The 21,747-nt window shown below is 36.0% G+C and overlaps 1 protein-coding gene across 12 annotated transcripts in view; it reads left to right on the top strand.

Annotated features, from left to right (window-relative positions):
• SCUBE3 (signal peptide, CUB domain and EGF like domain containing 3) overlaps positions 1-21,747 on the top strand; it is a 121,390-nt gene that overhangs the window by 51,940 nt on the left and 47,703 nt on the right. For 9 of the 12 annotated variants that reach the window (XM_087891010.1, XM_034414592.3, XM_087891008.1 and 6 more), the window contains 3 exons: positions 1,764-1,898; positions 15,600-15,725; positions 16,700-16,816. In XM_087891010.1, the coding sequence (XP_087747136.1) occupies positions 1,764-1,898; positions 15,600-15,725; positions 16,700-16,816 (378 nt within the window). The remainder of the gene's footprint in view (positions 1-1,763; positions 1,899-15,599; positions 15,726-16,699; positions 16,817-21,747) is intronic. The other 3 variants (XM_087891007.1, XM_034414594.3, XM_034414591.2) reach the window with 1 other exon arrangement.

Below are 21,747 nucleotides of genomic sequence, written 5' to 3'. Positions count from 1 at the left end.
TAAGACCTCCTTGAAAATAAGGCCAAGCGCTTGGTTCGGGGTTCAAAAAATTAAGACAGGGTCTTATTTTTGGGGAAACACGGTACATATACTGACATTTGAGTGAAGTCAGAGTATGAGATAAGGCTGGAAATCAGATACTTAGATGAAGCGAACTAGAACTGTAATATTCTCTTGAATAGATTGAACATTAGGAATTAAATCAGTAGAGTTAGGCATTAGTTAGAGAGTCTCCATTGCTATATGGTGCATTTAGTTGTAGTTAGACTTAAGAAGTTGATTGACTAGATTTGTTTTAAGTTTGGTGAATCTGCATTAGGTAATGAAGTCATCCGATACTGCTACAACCTAGGGCATGTTCTTGACTCAGGCAAGTCTGGCTTAGTGGTAAATAGGGTTAATCATCTTGCAGTTAGCTAGTTTGTGGCTTAATAGTTGTATGAACCCACCCTATTCATGAGCTTAAAATTTTCTGAGAATTCAGTTATGATGGGGTACTGAAGCCATCAGCCAAAATAACAGTACTGGAATGTGCATACTGTGTTCTCCAAATCTCGGAGAGTTTGCTGAAACATAGTTCCTAGCATTCTTCCCTATGCTTTATTGCATTGTTGGAAGATGATAATCAACAATCTCTTTGAAGGTCACAATCACCCAATCTTGCTTTATTGAGAAAAAAAAATCTTTTACTCTTTGGCTCCTAGTTTTAGTTTGCAAAAGTCTGGAAAACCACTAAATAGTAGCAAACGGAAAAGAAAACATAATCATTGTTGGCATATTGTAGTCATCAGGATTTGGATTTCTACAGTTCAGATCAAATAGCCTTAACTTTATCCAATGCTAACCATTTTCACTAAAGATGCTGAGAAAACACACTTGTAACACATCATGTGGAATATCTGTTCTAATACTCTTTAGGACAGGAAACACATTGTTATTTGACAATTAGAAAATAAAATTAGAACAGCAATTCCACATGATGTGTTTCAGCAATGCCCTTCTCTATGCCAAAATGCCATTTGCATGCTTATAAGGAAGCTTAATTGCACAAATACTAATTTGTTCATGCTAAAAATAGCAACACACCACTTTTTTTGGGTCATTTTAAGCAAAAATCGGTAAGCACTTAAACCAGTCTACACAGATTTATCCTGCATTTCAGTAAAAATAAAATCTTACCAGAAGGCGGAAGAAATAATATGGAATGTCAGAGACTGGCTTTATATATTGTTGTATTAAAAGGGTGATGTAAAATATGGCATATACTTGATCCATCTGCACTAATTTTAGATTTGTTTTTTAATCCAAAGCAAGTAGCCGGATTTGAGCTAGAAAGCTTTAAAACAGTTTGCAGGTAGGATATTCGAAAGAACACCTTGTGTTTGAATTTGCCTGGAACCAGCAGATTTTATTAGAGGTCCTGCTGTATGTTCCAACATCATAACATGCTAAGTAATTAGATACATTGTATGTGACAAGGTCTTTTCTGTAGCATTTCTTTATCATGTTTCTTCATTATAATTTATTACAGGATTTATATCCCAATTGTTTTAAAATAACTATTGTATTTCTTCCCTCCTGAGTTTTAGATAGTAAAAAATAATTTTGCTAGCCTTGTAAGACATTTTATCTTGGCTTTTTTAAAGGAATGTTTTGTTCTCTTTTTAAATTTATTTTTTTTAAAAATAATAGTAAGCTTCAGACTCTTACTATTTAATAATAGTAATTTCAGCCTTTTCATTCTCTCCTTGGTTCCCAAATAGATGTGGATGAGTGTGCAGAGGGGAACGGTGGCTGCCAACAAACTTGTGTCAACATGATGGGAAGCTATGAATGCCATTGCCGTGAAGGCTTTTTCCTGAGTGATAACCAGCATACCTGCATCCAGCGTCCTGAAGGTTGGTCCTTAATGTTTTTATTTTTGCTTATCTGTCTCTGTTTTGGATCTCTAACTTTATCATCAGCTTTAAAGAAGAGATGGGAAATTACAGTTTCTTGTATTTGAGTTGGCCTTGCCTGTGGATGGATAAATAGAGAGTGCCATTACAGTCCTACTTTCAAGTTTTGGGATTAGCCTTTCCCCATGTGTGATGTTCTCCAGAAGTGGGCCAAACTGGTTGATAATCTTGGCGATTGTCTCAACATGTTATAAAGATACCAGACTGAGAGAAGCTATTTATGCTCTGAGTTGGCTGCTTCTCAGTTCCACTTCAGACAGTGATCTCACTTCAAACACCCTATTATGATTGAAGTAAAACGCAAAACATTCACTCAAATTGGTATTAACTACTGTAAATGGAGTAGGTCACAGTGGGTTTATTTTGTTAGTCTGAAAACTGATTAGTGTGCTAATGAGACAAATTTCAATTCATATGAACTGCAGGTTTCATTATCCTGATTCAAATAACTTTTCATCAAAGTTTTTTTTTTTGTTACTGTTTCAAAATACTCTTAATTAACATATAATTGTACTCATAGTTAGATAATCCATTGCTGGGCAGTGGGCATTCCTATATTTAACTCTTATTTTTGGTGACATTTGTAATAACAAATGAATTTTCTGATCAGTTAATCTGCTAACCATTTGGAATTTTTGAAAAAAAGAGTCAAGTTTACCTGAAGCATCAGGTGTCAAAATTTCTTTGATATAACATTTTTAAAAAATGTTCAGAATTCCCAAAAGCTCCCTTGATAAATTTTTTGGCTTAAAGACAAAAAAAAAAACATTTATAACAAATAAATAAATAAATAAATAAAATTAATGTAAATTTCAGAATTGACCTGCTTTTATTGTATACTTGTCCACCTTTCTTGCAAAGCACTATGTCTTAGTAAATCATTGTCATCTGTCTTCTGCAGGTTTGTTTTGACATATTCATACAAGTGTGCATGGAAGCTTAATGCAAAAATTTAACACTTAGAACCACATTTAAGAGAATATTTTTTGTTTTGCAAGAAGGAAGGATTTGAGCTCTATTCCAAATGTGACTCAATTTTATACTCTGTGGTGACTGGGAATAACAGGAATTGTAGTCCAACACCAAAAAACCTGGAGTAGATTAATTGTTATACATGCTTAGGAGCACCCTTCTTTTACTGGTGCTCTCCAGATGTTTTGAACGTCAGTTCCTGGAATTTTCAACCAGCATGGTCTTTGAAGTCCAGTGGCACTATTGTCCAATGTAGTTAGCTGAAAGACAGCAAGCTGAAGAAGACTGATTAAGAGGAAATGTGAGGGATGGGGAGGAGGCTATAGTCCATTTTAATGATGAGGGCATGTTACAAACACTATCATATACTATGAATGTCTGCTTTTAAAAAAGTCCCATTAAATTCTGAAGCCTTCAATAACATTCAGATGATCAATGTTGTTAATTGGTTAGGTATTTTTCCTTTTCTTAGTTCTGCATTACTGCTACCAGTTTATTTAAGCATTTTAGAGTTACGATCCAGTGATTTCTTATAAAGAAAAAGTAAATCAGCTGGAATGGCCATCTCTTGTGCTATATCACAATAATATATGGGGCTTATATATTGCTTTTAACAGAATAACAGAGTTGGAAGGGACCTTGGAAGTCTTGTAGTCCAACCCCCTGCTCAAGCAGGAAAATGTTTATCTGCTAACAAATTGTAGGGTTAATAATATGCCTAATACAGATGCAGAAACTGAGCCTGAGAAAAAGTGACATGTCAACCTCCCACACTGTTTTTATTGAGATTGGCTATGATAACAGAATTTTGTGAATCTGATAGCTGTACCCATCTTTTTTCTTATACTCTTGTGAATTAGGGATCTATTTGTCTGAGCTGCTTATGAACCTATGTGCCCTTTATGTTTTTCTTCTCATCACCTTGGTAATGGAACTCGTACATCTCTATCAAGGTCATTTTTTCTACCTTGCCTTAGGCAAGTTCTCTTCAATAGGAAAATGTAACCTTGTGGACCTAGGACTCATGTCTTCTCTTGGGAAAGCTCAACTATACTTCACTGATTGGAAGAGAGATAGCTTGAAGAAAGAATAATTCTGGGAATATATAAACCAGATGTATATGCACAGTGCTTTATATTTTGTAAAAAAGGGTTGGTATCTGAAGTGGTGAATTGATCCTTGTTATGAATTGTCATCTGAGATTCATTCTGGTCTTTGCACTTAGATGAAGTGAACAGGTGCTCTCTGTTCCACTTGTGGCTTGAATATATGTCTGTCTGGATTCTTTGGGGTGATTGGGAAGGAAGAGAGGCTGCACCTAGGAAACTGTCAGTTCCTCCTTAAGAGAGGAGGATCATACCTGATGCCTTAAAGGAGACAGTGGTGCAGCTCCTTTTGAATATTTCTTCCTTGGATCTAGCTATATAAGACAACTGTCATCCAGCTTTCTCATTTAGAGAAAGTTATTGACCAGGTGTTGGGCTTCAATTACAGAGTACCCTGGAGGAAGCGGATTGTCTGAATACCTGTCTTTCAGGATTCACATCTGGATGTAGGATGGAAACAGTGGTGAATGATCTTCCTTGAGGCTTGGATTGGACAAGTATACTGGTCTAGGTCCTATTTCGCTTTCTGTCATGTTTGGTACATCAGCCATTATACAAACTATTGCAATATACTTTAAATGAGCTTATCTTTGTAGTTAGTAGCAAATATATCAGCCTTTGATCTGGCAAATCAGAAATGTTGCATGTAACCGTATATACACTTGTGTTAGCTCTCAAGTATTTTCAGGTGGAAGCAGCCCATCCTATGCATTTGTTCTGGTGGGAGATGCTTAATATTCCCCATATATATAGAATGCAGGTTCCACTTCATGGGACCTTCCCACTCTCTTAGCTCAGTTGGCATCTCCCACATATTTTTAAAAAGCTATTAAAATGAAACTTTTCCATAGGACCTTTCAAAATTAACATTGCTATGATTAAATAAGGGTTGGCACTAATGTTTGTTTTTGTCTTTGCTTCTTATTTTCACTTCTTTTATGGGTTTTATTTTTATATATTTGGGAAAATTTAATACTTACAGCTTGCTTTTTATTATAAACCAATCCTGATTGTGCAATATATAAGTGTAATAAATATTTAATTGTCCCTTTACCTATGGGTGTATAATTGTAGATTTTGTTCTTCAATGACTTCGGAACATGGATCTGCCCTCCCAGAGCTTCATCTGCTTGGAATCTTACCTGGGTTCTGTTTTTCTTTCTGTTTCTTGAATAAAGAACCAAGAAAACCATGACACAAGAACCCAGCCAAACCAGAACGACTTCTTAGCTCAGGGGTCCCCAAACTTGGCAGCTTTAAGACTTGTGGACTTCAGCTCCCAGAATTCTGCAGCCAGAATTCTGGCTGCAGAATTCTGGGAGCTGAAGTCCACAAGACTTAGGAAAGCTCAATGGCTTTGTTTTGGAGTAAAATTTTACTCACCTGGTTCTACCCACAAAAACTCTTGACCCCCTGAATTTCCTAATATATAACTTCATCTCAATTGCTGTGCTATAAATGCTGTGGGAAAGCAGCTTCTGCTTAATACAAATTTTCTGGCAGACAGTCTTTTGCTATAGATTATTATGTCATTTACAAAAGTTGCAGCAAAACCAGACAAGCTTTTTCATCCAGGCATCAAAGATCTTGTGGGTCTCTTTCAAAATAATGCCAAATAGAGGCAGCTTCTGAAGGAGAAGATACTAGAGAAACAAAAAAATCTTACAATAACAATCCATAAAGCTTGCCTCTTCTTGCCTCTTCTTGTGTCATCTTTGTTCTCTATCCTGCCCCGCCTTCAGTGTTTGTTTTCTGTAGTTTTAAATATCCTCCTGAAAAACAAAAACAAAAAAAGACGCTTTGTTCTTGCCATTAAATTTACTTTGGCTGTAGAAGATCTTGTTTTGAATTTAAATCCTTTCTGTTCTTCAGTCCATGTGTTTTTCTCCAGTGTAGTTGTTTATTGTGGTAACTTTGTTCTTTTGAGTTTTCCATCTGTGCACCTGCATTTCAGACTTCAAAGTAGTTTTAATGGATTGATCCATGATAAATTTGAAGTGACAGGCAATGTTATTGAGCTTATTCCGTGGTGATAAGGGCAGTGAAACCAAATCACCTCTCTGCTTTTATTATGTCTCTTCCAGTTTTCCTTCTAATAAATAGCTGCCCGGCACATCACAGTTCGTTATTAACTGTACGTCCTGAACATAAGCATCAAGCAACATGTTTTTAACCATCTTTTATTGGTATATACTAAATATATCGCAGTGGGGGGGACTATTTTTTAAAAAATTAATGACTATGTTTCCTGTATGGTCTTCCAATTTTTTATGGCTAATTAAGACGTCAAATTGATGCTCATCAGATTTTGCTCTAAATTATTGTTCACTTTCATTTCATTCTTTACTTTATTCCCTATTTGTCAACGTAACTTTTCGGTTTCCTCTTCATCTTGTTTTTCTTTCTTGACTTTAGACAGTACTCTAAGGTTGCAAGAATGATAAGTACTGATAAAATCAGTCTTATAATTTGATTCAGACTCCCATTGTTTCCCATTCTGATTATTACTGATGAACAATGCTTTCATTTCTAGTTTTCCTATCCAGTTTAAATCTGATCCTTTTCAAGTCTTTCAGTTCAGTTCAGTTCAGTTTTTTTAATTGGGGCATATTACATCTATATTTTTGTTCATTTTTACTGGCTTCCTTTATTGTCCCATATTAAGTTTAAACTCCTCATAACCTTTAACTTGTTTGTGATCTTTCCCTTTGCTACATCCCCATTGTTTTCTGTATTTCCTTATTCCTGCTATTTATCAAATTCTGAGCATTTTATGATCCCTTTTCATCATTATCTCATAGTTCTTTATGCATAAGAATAAAAGATGCTTTGATATTTACTTGGTCTTTTCCTTGGTATCTTGTTTTGATTTAATGTCTTAATTATTATAAAATTATAATGTTATAACTACCGTGCTTTTTTTAAAAAAAATCTTAATTTTTTTTAAAAAAATATTTTGTTTTATCAACAGAAATAAAATATAAAACAGAATAACAAAAAAGGCCCATACATCCAGTACTAACAACAACAAAAAAGAAAAAAAGATTGGGTACAAAAAAAGAGGGAAAATGATCCAAGTATCAAATAAATTTAACATTAAATGTATAGAATATATATATATAAATAAAACCCCAGTCAACAGGTTAGAGTCAAACTAAAAATTACACTAATACTCAAATCCCTCTGTTAACCATCTGTTATTGTATTTAACATGTAGAAAGTCCACAAATGGCTTCTAGTCTCTTATAAAGTTGTCTAATCCATTGTCTCTGATCAAAGTAGTTAATTTCGCCATCTCTGTCAAAGATGGCGAATTTTAAAATCCATTCTTCAACAGTTAGCATCTCTTTTCTATTTTTAATTTTTTTTAAAAAAGTCCATCAAATGTGAAATCCCACCATCCTCTAATCCCTTTCCTATGTAGAGATTGCTACAGTTCACAAATGATTATTATACAATTAGGACAGGAGCCCCTGCAAGGCTGTGTGCTTTCTCCACTTCTCTTCTCTCTATATACCAATGACTGCATCTCAAATGATCCATCTGTTAAACTACTGAAGTTCGCAGATGACACAACAGTGATTGGTCTCATTCGAGACAATGATGAATCTGCATACAGACGGGAGGTTGAACAACTAGCCTCGTGGTCCGACCAGAACAGTCTGGAGCTGAACACACTCAAAACCGTAGAAATGGTGGTGGACTTTAGGAGAAACCCTCCCATACTACCACCTCTTACAATACTAGACAACAGAGTATCAATAGTAGAGACCTTCAAATTTCTAGGTTCTAACATCTAGGACCTAGGAAATTTCTAGGACACCTAACATCAAAAATGTCATAAAAAAGCATGACAAAGAATGTTCTTTCTGCACCAACTCAGAAAGCTCAAACTACCCAAGGAGCTGCTGATACAGTTCTACAGAGGAATTATTGAGACTGTCATCTGCACCTCTATAACTGTCTTTGGTTTGGTTCTGCAACCCAACAGAGGATAATTAGAACTGCAGAAAAAACAATTAATACCAACCTACCTTCCATTGAGGATCTGTATGCTGTACGAGTCAAAAAGAGGGCTGTGAAAATATTTACAGACCCCTTGCATCCTGGACATAAACTGTTTCAACTCCTACCCTCAAAACGACGCTATAGAGCACTGCACACCAGAACAACTAGACACAAGAACAGTTTTTTCCCGAACGCCATCACTCTGCTAAACAAATAATTCCAACACTGTCAAACTATTTACTAAGTCTGCACTACTATTACTCTTCTCATCGTTCTTATTACCCATCTCCTCCCACTTATGTCTGTATGACTGTAACCTTGTTGATGGTATCCTTACGATTTATATTGACTGTTTCCTAATATGATTTGATTGCTTATTTGTACCCTATGACTATCATTAAGTGTTGTACCTTATGATTCTTGATGAATGTATCTTTTCTTTTATGTACACTGAGAGCATATGCACCAAGACAAATTCCTTGTGTGTCCAATCACACTTGGCCAATAAAGAATTCTATTCTATTCTATTCTATTACTCATCACCAATTAGGCCAACTGGACAAAAGTGTATAGTCATTGCCCATTGAGCAATTTTGAAATTATAAGCCCTCTAAAGCTGAATGTGCTGTCCTAACAAGAACAGGTCTTGTATTGTACATTTGTATTGCAGTGATAAACATTTAATGCATAACAATTTATGTTGCAGTGTGCAAGGACAGAATATCAAGCAACCTTTTTTGTGTGTCAATTCACAAATTAATTTCTCTCCTTGATATCCCATAATTCCTCCTTCATTATTCAAAATCACTTTACATTTTTCATTCAGTTCTCTGCTTTCTAACTAACTTTGATCTTCCAGGATTCTAAGCCGCTACAAAAGAAGAAAATTTCTGTTGCAGATATTTTTTATTCATAATACACGGAAGAAGTAGAAAGAGATAACATTAAGAAAGAACTACAGTATAGGTAATTCTAAAACTGGTTGCTTAACAACGGTTCAAAATTACAAGGGGCCCAGAACAAGAGCTTTATGGCCTGTTGTTCCCCCAGTCATGTGACTGCAGTTCAGGTGGTTAGCATCTGACTCACCTTTATGGCCAGTTTCAGCGCCCCACAGTCACATGGCTGTGATTTATGGCTATTTGGCATTTTTGGCATTTTTTGCTGATTTCTGAAAGAATGAGTTAGCACTTACAACCATGGCATTTGCTTAATAACTGCAGATTTGCTTAATGACTGTTACAAAAAATGCTGTACAATTGGGTTCGATCGCATGGGTACCTCAACTTATAATGAGCCATGATGGCACAGCGGTTAAAATGCAGTACTGCAGGTTACTTCTGCGGACTGCCGGCTGCCAGCACTTTGGCAGTTCGAGTCTTACCGGCTCAAGGTTGACTCAGCCTTCCATCATTCTGAGGTCAGTAAAATGAGAACCCAGCTTGTTGGGGGCAATATGCTGACTCTGTAAACTGCTTAGAGAGGGCTGTAAGGCACTGTGAAGCAGTGTATAAGTCTAAGTGCTATTGCTACAATCATAACAACATGCAGCCAGAAATCTGGTCCCAATTGCAGTCGTAAGTTGAGAATTACATGTATGAATCAAAATATAGTATTAGTCAAATAAATTTCCACTTTAATTCTGTGAAGGCTCAGTTTTCTCATGTTTTTTTTTATTTTCACCAAATTGACATCTGATCTCTATACTTTACAGTAGCCAGCCTTCCTTTAAACCTGTATTGTCTTCAGTGTCAACAAACTGAGAATGGAGTATAGGTAGCTTGTACAGTCTGATTGAACTGACACAGAGTTTTCCACATAGCATTCTCACATAAATTTTCTCAATTTTGTTGTAACACTTTCATGATACAGAAAAGCAACAAAAGGAAACGAAAACCACAAGATCCAAAATGTCAGAACTCTTGTGAAGTGATTTCTTTGGTAGTATTTGCAAAACTGATGAAATTTAGTGCTGTTACTCTAAGTATGACCTCAAAGCTTGTTTTCATTCCTTGGGGTTTTTCTTAATGCTTCTTTGTTAGAGAATATGGTAGACAAGTGGGAACTCTGGTAGATTATTTTATTGTGTGGGATATTAAAAAGAAAACACTATTTTTCCACAGTAGGACAGAAGTTTGAATAAAAAATCCTGAAAGCAGTAATTCCAATTTTGTGCTCTATAAGCCTTTTCTTCTGAAGAATGTTCTGAGCCAACTTACACAAGTGCAAAACATCTATTTAAAATATATTCCCAGAGGCAATAAAAAAAAACGAACCAAGGCCTTTTCAAATAAAAGGCATTGTGTGAACTGCTTTTTTCTCATAATTGTGCTTAGACTTTCTCAGTTCCACATTGCTACTGAATAGGGAGAAACTGAGGTACAAATTAGATCTTGACTATATGAAATTATAGTGATCAAATTTATGGGATATTGATAAAAAGCAATTCATATGTAGAAAATATAACAATCCTCAAGTTAGGATTTTAAATAATTTCTCCCCCTTTGGTGTCTTTGAATCAGTGTTGACTCCTGGCAACTGCCTGGACTAGTTGTTGTAGTTTTCTTGGCAACATTTTCAGAAGTGGCTTGCTATTGCCTTCTTCGTAGAGCTGAGAGAAAGAGAGAGACTGGCCCAAAGACACTTAGCTACATTCTGCCTAAGGCGGGACTAGCCAGCTGGTGTCTTAACCACTACACCAAACTATCTCTTTCTAAATAAAATACATGACAGTGTTGGAGTAAAGCAACTGTTACATATACATTCTAAGTCCAAGGTTCTTCACATTTAATCATGTGCACACTTTCAGGAAGGAATTCAAAATCCCAATCACATTTTTATTCCTTACATCTTTTCCTAGCTTCCTATAGATAGGAACCATATCTTTCATATCTTCTGGATTTTGTGCTTGAGATGGGAAAAAATAAAACTTTGTCTTTGGGTTTTGCTGATTAGACATGTTTGTTGTTATAGAAGTGGCTAAGTACGTAAAAGTAAAAAGTTGATATTGTAATGTTACTATTTTATTCTACTGTGCTAAAAAAGTCAGTGCTTTTATTTCTCCCTCCCCCTTTACCCTACACTTCTTTCTCTCCTCTTTTCCCTTTCTCATTTGTCTACTATTTTAATTTCATTTGTATTTTATACTTTGATAAGTTTAAAAGAATTATTTTAAAAAGGAATTGTGTGTGTATGTATGTAAAGTATGTGTGTGTGTGTAATATTTATATATGATATATTAAGATACCTTTACATCAATATGATAACAATATAGAACATGGATCAAACATTAGTTATATCCCATCTGATTTTCAAATCAATCACTATTTCACATCTTCCAGAGAGGGGTATAGTTATAAAAAATGCTGTTGAACGAAGATATTCTAAAAATAACGGTTAGGATAGATATAGAGATATAGAAAGAGATGAATGTAAAATGTTTCATTTGCAGTTCAAAAAAAAACTATAGGCTTAGGAATTTCCAAACTTTTTCTAGTCATATTAGTAGATTAGAATTTGAAACATAGCCAGTGCATCTGTCCCAAGTACTAAGATATCATTTTAATTGAATATGTTACTGTTAATTAATTTTAGACAATTGAAATGTTTTTGCAAAACACCAGGTATTTTAAAAGATTGATTGGCAATAAGCTGAATTAGCCAGATGTCTTCTTCAGTTTCTCTGGTTGCTCTGCTGTAAAACAGCATGAGAAACCTTGGATTTCCAATATGATCATGAAAGGAAGAAATCAGTTGTTGCTAACTAGATACTGGTATTAAGACATAGGCGTCTCTTAACATGAGATGTCTCTTAGGGATAATCAGAAGAGCGTTCGGAAGCGGCAGTTTTAATGCTCCAGAGGATTTAGTATTGACCAGTAAGCAAGCTTCTATTCTGCTTCTAAGAAAGTGAAATAATAGAATAAATGTTTTTTAAAAAAAATTCAAAACACTTTCCAGAATCCATACCATGCTTCAGTTATTCTTGACTGCATGGTTCACTTCCTTTAAATTCAGTTTGATGCCTTTTATACCAAATGTTCTATTTTGCTTCCTTCCCTTCAATTCATACCCTACTTCCTTACTGGTTTAGAAAGTTGCAAAACCAGGATATAGACAGCGATAATGGCAATGTTGGTTAGGTTTAGAGAGAAGAGATTCTTTAAAAAAATTTTTTAAAAAAATATAAATGTTAAATATCTTCATGTTGGGAATTAAAAATGAACATATGATATTCACTGAAGTGCTCTTTTGGGAATGCATGGATCCTGTTAAAAGAGCTGCTTTTGTCAGAAATTCTCTGGCAGTTAAGGAACTGAAAACGCAAAGCTGAACCCTCTCCTGCTAAAAGATGTTGTCATCTGCCAAGACTAACAGTAGTAGTCAGGAATGAAAGAGATCCAGATTGGTGCCGACATCCTGTGAAATCTGAGTTGAGTTAGTTCTGCAGCTATCTATTTGATTTGGTTGCGTCTGTTAAGTCTTCCTAATAAAATCCCTATTCCTGTTGTTGTAGAGTGAAAATTTAATTTGTTCAGCTGTTGCACTGACTGGTTCAGTGTTTGACTATACAGATGTTTAACCTGACATCCTGAATCAATTCCATATCTCCAATGTGGGAAAGGAGAGGGAGCTTTCAGTGCGAAATAATCTAAGAAACAGAAAGCTATATGACAGAAAGATAATATACTAAGGATTGTCTTGGTGTGATATGTGATATCTTTGATCAGCTGTTTTTTCTTTTCCTTTATGCTTCCTTCTTTCAGTTTGACACTGCCCAATGTTTGAGAGTGAAAGAAAAACTATGTTCTGTATTAAATAATATATAAATACTGAAAATAAGTATATGAAGAGCATTCAGTTTGGTGAACAGGTAGTCTTCGACTTTCAATCTTTTGCTTAGTGACTGTTCGAAGTTACACTGAAAAAAGACCCCTCTCCCCAAGTTCAGAGTCAAAACAATTCCACAATCTGAGCACAAATCACCAAAATCCAAGTCCAAGTTTCCAGGAGCAAAGTCCCAAGTCTGAGAAGCATAGTCCAAATCCGGCAGCAGAGTCAAGATCTGAATCCACATTAAGAATCATAACAACTGAACAAATGTGTAGCAAGAAGCTGACAAGTTGTTCTCAGCTTCGCTTTACTCCATGTGCTGGGCTAAATAGCCGCTGGTTGGCGCAGCTCAAGAGGGGCGAGGCTGCCGCCTTATGAGTAGCCTTCCTGACCTCCATTGTGCCTGCCTCCTCTCAGCGCTGCATATTCATGGATCAGGTGGAGGAGGCAATTTCTTCTCATCTCTGCTGGCCAGCTACAGCTGTACACCTTCTCCTATCTCTCTCCACCCCCCACCCCCCGGGCCTCTGAGCTCTCCAGCTGTAGCTACACCTCTCCTTTTCCTTGCTCAGTCAGCTGTTCATCCGGCCAATCCTCCTGCAACCTCTCCATTCTGCCTGGCCTCTCCACTCCTGGCTCGGAATCCTCTACAACGACTTGGCACTCCTCTGCGTCCCCCTCTGACATCCCCAAAGCTGGCTCTTCCTCCTTGTCCAAGCTGATGACCAGGGAAGCCGTTGCACTGGTTCTGCTCAAATAATATATTTTAGTGCCTCTTGACATGAAATAGTCTCCATTTTTTTTACTCTCGTGTCTTGGAATAATGATTATCCCTTTGGTTAATTACTGGAATTGATTAATTACTGGAATCTTTCAAGTATTTTCCACTGGAATGTTCTCTACATTATTAAGTTGGAATACATTATTTTCTCAGATGTGACTCCAGATGGTTTAGAACAAGGGTGTCAAACTCCATTTTATTGAGGGCCACATCAGGGTTGTGTTTGACCTCAGGGGGCCGGGGTGGATGTGGCCAGCTCGATGTCACTCCTGTTGGGGGCCTATGGTGGCTCGAGTGGTTTGCCAGCAAAAACAGGCTCCTGAGCTCCGTTTTCAGCTGCGACGGCCTCCTACAATCCTCGGCCAGTGAAAACGGAGCTCAGGAGGGCTGCGTGTGGCCCTCCCAAGCTCTGTTTTCACTGACCGAGGGTTGCATGAGGCCGTTGCAGCTGAAAATGGCGTGTCAACTCGCACGAAGCTTGGTAGTCCATTTTCTCTGGCAGAAGCACCGTGGGCTGGTCCTTTGCTGTTTCCAGGGTGGCCCCTCAGGCCAGATCTAAGTACCCCACGGGCTGGATCTGGCCCCCAGGCCTTGAGTTTGACACACTTGGTCTAGAATATAGCCATGTTCACTAGGCAACTATGAGTGTTTGATAGCTTGTCTTTGTCTAAATGGGATGATCAGGCTAATGGGCAATAAAAATATGTAAAGAGAATGTAATAAAAACAACCACATGAAACGTAATAAAGTATCACTAAAATTATTCTATCTCTGAAATAAGTGTCTTTCTACATCACAGATTGACTTTAGTTTCACTCCTGTGGTAGGTCTGTTTTACTCACAAATACTTTTTATCTCATTTAGACCCAACAACTGCCTTGTGCAATGAAGTAGGCAGGCCTAGTCCATATGGATCCTAGTATTCTTCAGCATACTCAGGCCATGATGCAGAGGGCATGGCCCTGTTGGCTCTGATTGCTGCTTACAGTGGGTTGCCAATATGAAGAGATGGAGGCTAAAGCCCAGAACTTGGTGTCCTTCAAGTCCAAACAAAGCATAAACAATCTAAGGATGTGACTCAGCAGCACCCTGTTTTGTTCGCAGCTTAGATAGGTCAGACGGCAATGTTTGTAGCTAATGCTGCTTTGGCTGATTCCCATTATTGACAAAGCCTGAGAGGCTTTTGGACTCTGCTGAGGAAACAACACTGAAGCCTGTAGCATCTTTGATCAACAAATCAGGGATTTTGACTGAGAGTTTCTGGACTGCTGATATAATAAGGAGAAGGCATAGACTAAGGGACATAATAGAGAGGGTTCATTGCTCTGAGGGTGGATACATGATGAGAAAACTACATACTAAGGGTTGGACATAGTAAGATATTGGTACTGGTTAATCAGCTCTACATACAGGATATCTCACAATTTTAATTTAATAGGTCAATTAATATCTTTAAATTATGGCATAACGTGACTATAGTACACCAAATGATCTCTCGGTGAACTGTTAGGAGGTAATTTTCATTTTTCTTTTCTATTTCCAGAAATTTTCCTTTAAGGCAAGATTTCAGGGGATATGGATTGACCACAGGTCATTTTTATCTTTAAATCAAGATAATGTGTTGTATTCAGTATATGTTAATTCATATATCTGTAATGAATTAAAGCCTTAGTTATTTCTGAAACTAGTGAATCTTAAAAGTTCTAGTTCTAAAAAGTGACTGTATTTTGAAGGTAATTGCAGTCATCTTAACAAAATGGCTACAGTTGTGTGCAGTTCCTTGAGGGTAAATCCTATTGAATTTATTAAAATTTGCTTTAGGTTGATCGATAAAGAGGTTAGCTAGGCAAGAATGAACTGTCATCATTATATATTCTTATTGCTATTTCTTGTTTCTTGTGTTGCCTGGGTAGCTTTCATGTTGCTTCTTTTCTCTTTTAGAAGGAATGAATTGCATGAACAAGAATCATGGTTGTGCACACATCTGCCGTGAGACCCCCAAAGGTGGCATTGCCTGTGAATGTCGACCTGGTTTTGAGCTCACTAAGAATCAACGAGATTGCAAATGTAAGTGTTTACCTGGGGAACCTTTGTCAAAGAAATAGCAGTTGGTTGTTTTAGAAACACTAATATAGAAATAGCGGATCTTTGCTAGAAGTGTACTTTATCATAGAGGAGGACATCATAGAATTATAACTGCTAACATTACTTTGTGTAGTTGCACCCATACAGCCAGTTGTATCCTCTGAATATGTAATATGATGTTCAGATGAAAGAGGGACAGTTTTTTCATAAAAGAAACCTTAAGTTTGCAAGACTTACCTTGTGATGAGATTGTATATAGATGCTGCTAAAATAAATTAATTGACATGTTTGAACTTTTGTGCAAATGCACTTGCTATTTTAAATTCCACTAAATTGAAAGGATTATGGCAGGAAAGAAAAAGTTAAATGCAGTGTAATTCTTTAAAAAGTTTTCATAAAAAATACAAGAAATGACACAGAGGCATCATAGCTTGACCATTTTTGAACAGAAAGCATTAATGGATTGTTTTTCATCATTTTCCCCCCAAAACTAACATCTATAGCATCTGTTTGCTTTCCGATCTATGACATATCACTATCACCATCTATGACATATCACTATTTGAAAATTATACAAATTTTCAAAATCCCAGCATCCCCATCCCATATTATTTTTCCCCCTGTTGGTATTGATCTACTGTTAATCATGTTATACTTCTGGATGATTTTATGAGTGATTTTGAAGTGCCTAAAGTTTTATCCAGTAATTCTTAATTATTTCAAGAAATTTGGCAGCTTGAACCTGTTTGGGCTTTGTTTGCGTAATACATTGAATGCAAACCAGACTGCAACATTTTAGCCTAGTGTGATGTATGAACCCAAGCAGCTGGATTAATTCAATAAAGGTGATTTAGTTAGCTCTGCATTACGGTATTGTGCAAACATAGCTTTTTGGTTCGGCAAGTGTGATAATAATGTTTGGAATTATTTCTTTCTTCTTCTCTTACACCTCTCAGTGACTTGCAACTATGGTAATGGAGGTTGTCAGCACACCTGTGATGATACAGATCAAGGTCCAAAATGTGGTTGCCATGTGAGGTTTGTGCTACACTCTGATGGGAAAACATGCATAGGTAAGTGAGAGCTACATAAGCTTTGCTTCAAAGCAAGCGTGTGAAATCATAATTTAGGGTATCTTAAAACAACTTCAGTGTAATATTACTGACAACATTTCATTCAGATTAATCAAATACATTGTCGTCATAATTCATTGCCTCTGATCCTCATAAAGCTATTGTGCAGATAGAAGATAAGAGGGAAAAGTATCTACCCAATAAAATAGTACCTGTGATGCCAGATAGTAAAGAATCATTGGGCCAGACAGCTTAAATTGATAATTCATGGTCCTTGATGCACCATAAATTGTTGGGCTAAACAGCACAATAACATGATAGATATCAGTTACTTCTGCCATCTCACCCTCCAACTTTTGATATAATGGCTTTGCCCTCTGAGAGTATAAGAGTTCCTACTGTTGGGTGAATCTGTCAAAGTTAGGAGAAACAGAACTGAGCTCAATCCCTCTTTCAGTCCAGAAAAGGTTGCCAATTTTATATTGTGTATTTTTATTGGCATCCACTTTCTGTCCCCCTCCCATACATACATTTAGAGAGAGAAAATTCTCCTGATGAAAATGATAGACCAAGGTATATCATTTGTTTTATTTCTAATTTTTTACTATAAATTATACAGGGATGGTATAGGATAGTTTCTTTAAAAAATCTGGCCTGTTCAGAGGCCAAACAAAATGGTGGTGAGAGTACTCCGCTTCTTATTCCACATAGAAAGACAGAATCCTCTGGGCAGTCTGGGAGGTACTTTTCTCCTTAACTGGTCACTATTTGAATGTACATACAGTAGGGACCTTTATGAAATGAAATAGACAAATTCAAGGATTTGGTCTGTGTGAGTTTTACATATCTCCTTTGATAAATCTAGTTATCCTATTACTGTATAAATAAATTATTGTAAAATATTTATTTTATACGCACTGTAAAATCTGTAATATATTTTGCAATATTTTAAAATGAAGAATTGCATCATAGAATTCAGAAAAGTGCAGAATCAGAATTATTGAGAACTGCTATTTCAATCTGAATGGTTGAAAGGAAAAAAGATAATACAGATTGTCTTCAATTTACGACTAATTGCTTAATGACAGTTTAATTAACATTCTCCAAAAAAGTCAGTTACGACCCTAAATTTGAACTTAAAGCTTTGTCCTGTCCCTATGGTGACATGATCATAATTTGAGCATTGAGCAGTTGGATTGCATTTATGACTGGTTGCAGCATCCTATGGTCACATGAACGTGATTCATGGCAAAAGAAAGCCATTGGTTAACAGGATTTGCACTTACAACTGCATAACATCGACTTAAAGATGTCATAAAATTAGTCATAAAATTAGGTCCAGTAATGATTTGGCTTAAGACTGAAACAATTTATGACAGAAATTCCAGTCCCAATTGTAAGTTGAGGACTACTTGTATACAGTGCCATTTTTATCATATGTATATATTTTAATAATAAATGCATCAAATTCTTATTCAGAATTGCATGTGCATGCTTGCTTATTCTTTATTTCTGCTTTTCTGAGCTGGGCTGCAAAGAAAATATTTGTGTGATATTTGTTGAGTTTTATTATATTGATTTAACACGTTTAGTTCTCAACAACAACATAAAATCCATGTTGAATTGCACAGATCTATCACATAGAGGATGTGAAGAATCCTGATGGTGGAATGACTGATAATAATCTCTACATAGAGAGTTCTTTAGATTGATTCTCTTTTTTCAGTGTTTGTCATGTATGAAATGTCAGATTGACATTGTTGAAATGTCAGATTGACATTGCAGGAGGCTTTTTAGTACAGTACTGACTTTCGCTGTTCCAATTATTTGAAGTTGAGTGCTCAGAAGACCAATTCAGTCATGCTCTGTCTCTAAGAATCATACCAGAAGAATGATGAGAGCTTCCATTGTTTTTAAGAGCAGAACGACAACTTTTAAATCTGTTTTATAGCTGCCATGTCAAGGGAGGGGAGTTTAACACTTTCCTCTATGGTATTTTCTCAGTGGAAGCCATTTATTTTCTCCTGTACTCTTCCCCTATAAAGAAAAATATAAATGTGCAAATTGTAACTTATTCAAAGCATTTTTAATTCATATTCGAAAAAGGAGATATCAAACTGAGGTAAATAGTTCATGCAGGTGTATACATACAGTAACAGTATATGCACACTATATACCTCTGTATTGTGTCCTTGCAATATCTGAATATGGGGTTAAAGATCCATTCAGTTTATTGAAAATTTTCCCCAGGTAAATTAGTATAGTAAGGTAACTTTAAAATATGAAAATGTCCATCATGGATCTTGCACTGCTGTATTTAGCTAAACAGAAAAAGCATCCCTGGAATATTTTGAACAAAATCTTCTAAATGTTTTTACAGAATTTGCCTCTTAGCTAGGAAGAAGCATTCCTACTTAGCTATGCTTCAAATTTCACAAACAGAATATAGATTTTTCCCCCTGTTGGGAATATTAGCAGATGGGATTGTGCTCAGTGGGTTTAGGAGTTATAATAGGAATTATAATAATGAACATTTTGTTTTAATTGGTAACAAGAGTTAGTTGAGTAAACTACTCAACTAATTTGGAATTTATAGTTCATATATCAAACTGTTTTTAAAATAGGTTGCTTCTTATTTCTCAGAGCTAACTCAACAGAGAAGGTTCAATATAATTGGGAGTGCACTGTTACTAGGCCTTTCTTTACTGATAGCTCGATCCTGACCTAAGAAAGTCCCTCAGTGGGAAATTGCCAGTAATCGCTATCCTCATAGATCTAGTTAACAGAAGTCTAGATGTAAAATTCTACAGGTTCAATCAGGTCAAACTGGATTTTTTTTTAAAAAAAAATTGATTTATATGCCACCCTTCTCCGGAGACTCGGGGCGGCTTACAGTGCGTTAAGCAATAGCCTTCATACTTTTGTATATTTTATACAAAGTCAGCTTATTGCCCCCACAAACTGGGTCCTCAATTTACCTACCTTAGAAAGGATGGAAGGCTGAGTCAACCTTGAGCCTGGCAAGATTCGAACTCACTTTAATTGCAGATAGCTGGTGTTAAATTACAGTGCTTTTGTCTGCAGAGCTATCCAGGATTTGACTTGATTGAGCAAGGGAAGAAAATCCTGCATCCTTTCTTTCACTCTAGGTGCCTGATTTCTAAAACATTTTTTTAAAAAATACAATATAATTCCTGTTCATATGACTAATCAATAAACATAGCTTAAAATTATTACATTTGTATTTGTTAATTTCTATTTCACCTAATACCATAATTGATTGCATTTTCTGATTTCTCACAAATGTATTCTATTAGGAATACTTAAATCAAGGAAATCATAGAATTGTAAATGTATTGAATGAAGTCTTATCATGTTCAAGGCAGGGGTGAAATGCTCCCGGTTTGGACCGGATTGCCTGATCCAATAGCAATGGCAGTGGGTGGTTTGGAGAACCGGTAGCAAAAATCCCTCCCCCCCCATGCCCAGCTGGGCCGCGCGATTATCAGAGGCTTTTTTTTTTTTACTTTTAAAAGCATTTTTTCTACAATCTCTTCGGCCAAAAAAAATGCTTTTAAAAGTATAAAAAAAAGCCTCTGATGATCGCGCTGCTCAGCTGGGATCATCAGAGCCTTTTAAAAGCATTTTTTCTACAACCTCTTCGGCTGAAAAAATGCTTTTAAAAGTAAAAAAAAAAGGCTCTGATGATCGCGCTGCTCAGCTGGGATCATCAGAGCCTTTTAAAAGCATTTTTTCTACAACCTCTTCAGCTGAAAAAATGCTTTTAAAAGTAAAAAAAAAGGCTCTGATGATTGCGCAGCTCGGCTGGGATCATCAGAGGCTTTTAAAAGCATTTTTTCTACAACCTCTTTGGCCAAAGAGGTTGTAGAAAAAATGCTTTTAAAAGTAAAAAAAAAAAAAAAGTTGGCCACACCCACCCAGTCACCTTACCCCCCACCAAGCCACGCCCACAGAACCGGTAGTAACAAATTTTACATTTCACCACTGGTTCAAGGTACTATTCTGGCTTGACTATAATATCCTCTGATCTCTTGGAAAGAGTTGGAAAGGTATTACTAGAGTAAAGCAGGCTATTCAAACCAAAAAAATTGACATTATAAAGGTTCAATCTGAGAATAACTGTTACAGTAAAACAATATGATTGGGTATTTTTGTATGACTTTTAGAATAATAATACTGGAGAGCACACATGAATCTTTTACCAGCTTCTGATGCCTATGCATTTTAAGAGATTACTTTTATGAAGTTCCACATAAAAAGTAATCAAAACAGAAAATACTGTAAATGTTTCTCTTTTTGTTCTGTCTTAATTGATTTGAAAACAGTTCCCTTCAACTGAATATGCTGTGTGGTCTGAGTCTCTGGAAAAATGCATAATTTCTGTAGCAATTTCTTGCTGGAATCTAGACCTAAATTAAGCCAGCCTGCGTATACTCTATCCCTTGATGATATGCAAGAACTTTTACTTAACAATCCATGTAATCGTACTTAATTGCACTAATCTTGCCCTGAAGATTAGAATAATATAAGAGCTTCTCTGTAGAAGTAGTAGCTGGAATACAGCTGGTTTATATTTCAAATCATTCATTTAGTACTATTATTTTGGTTGCATATGGACAGTTTTAGTCCAGAGCAATTGTCACCTGGATTCTAAACAAATATATTTGGAAATAAATCCAAGTAATTTGAGTCAACCTAATATAAATTTAGAATGCTGCCTGAAAGACCTTGAATATGAACCAAGATTCATTTTTAGTTTTCTCTTATGGAATATTGCTTAACTTTTCTGTTTCCTTAAATGAAATTCTAATTATGTGTAATTTTTGCTTCACTGATTATATTGTGTTTGAGCTATTCCTTTCTTTTTGTCCTTGTATTATTATTTTTAATTTTTTGTTCATGTTCATTGG

The sequence above is a fragment of the Pantherophis guttatus genome, chromosome 3 (assembly GCF_059756535.1).
Source record: "Pantherophis guttatus breed Tessera chromosome 3, ASM5975653v1, whole genome shotgun sequence".
In the NCBI taxonomy this organism is placed as follows: Eukaryota; Metazoa; Chordata; class Lepidosauria; order Squamata; family Colubridae; genus Pantherophis; species Pantherophis guttatus.
This window is presented reverse-complemented; position numbering and strand designations above follow the sequence as displayed.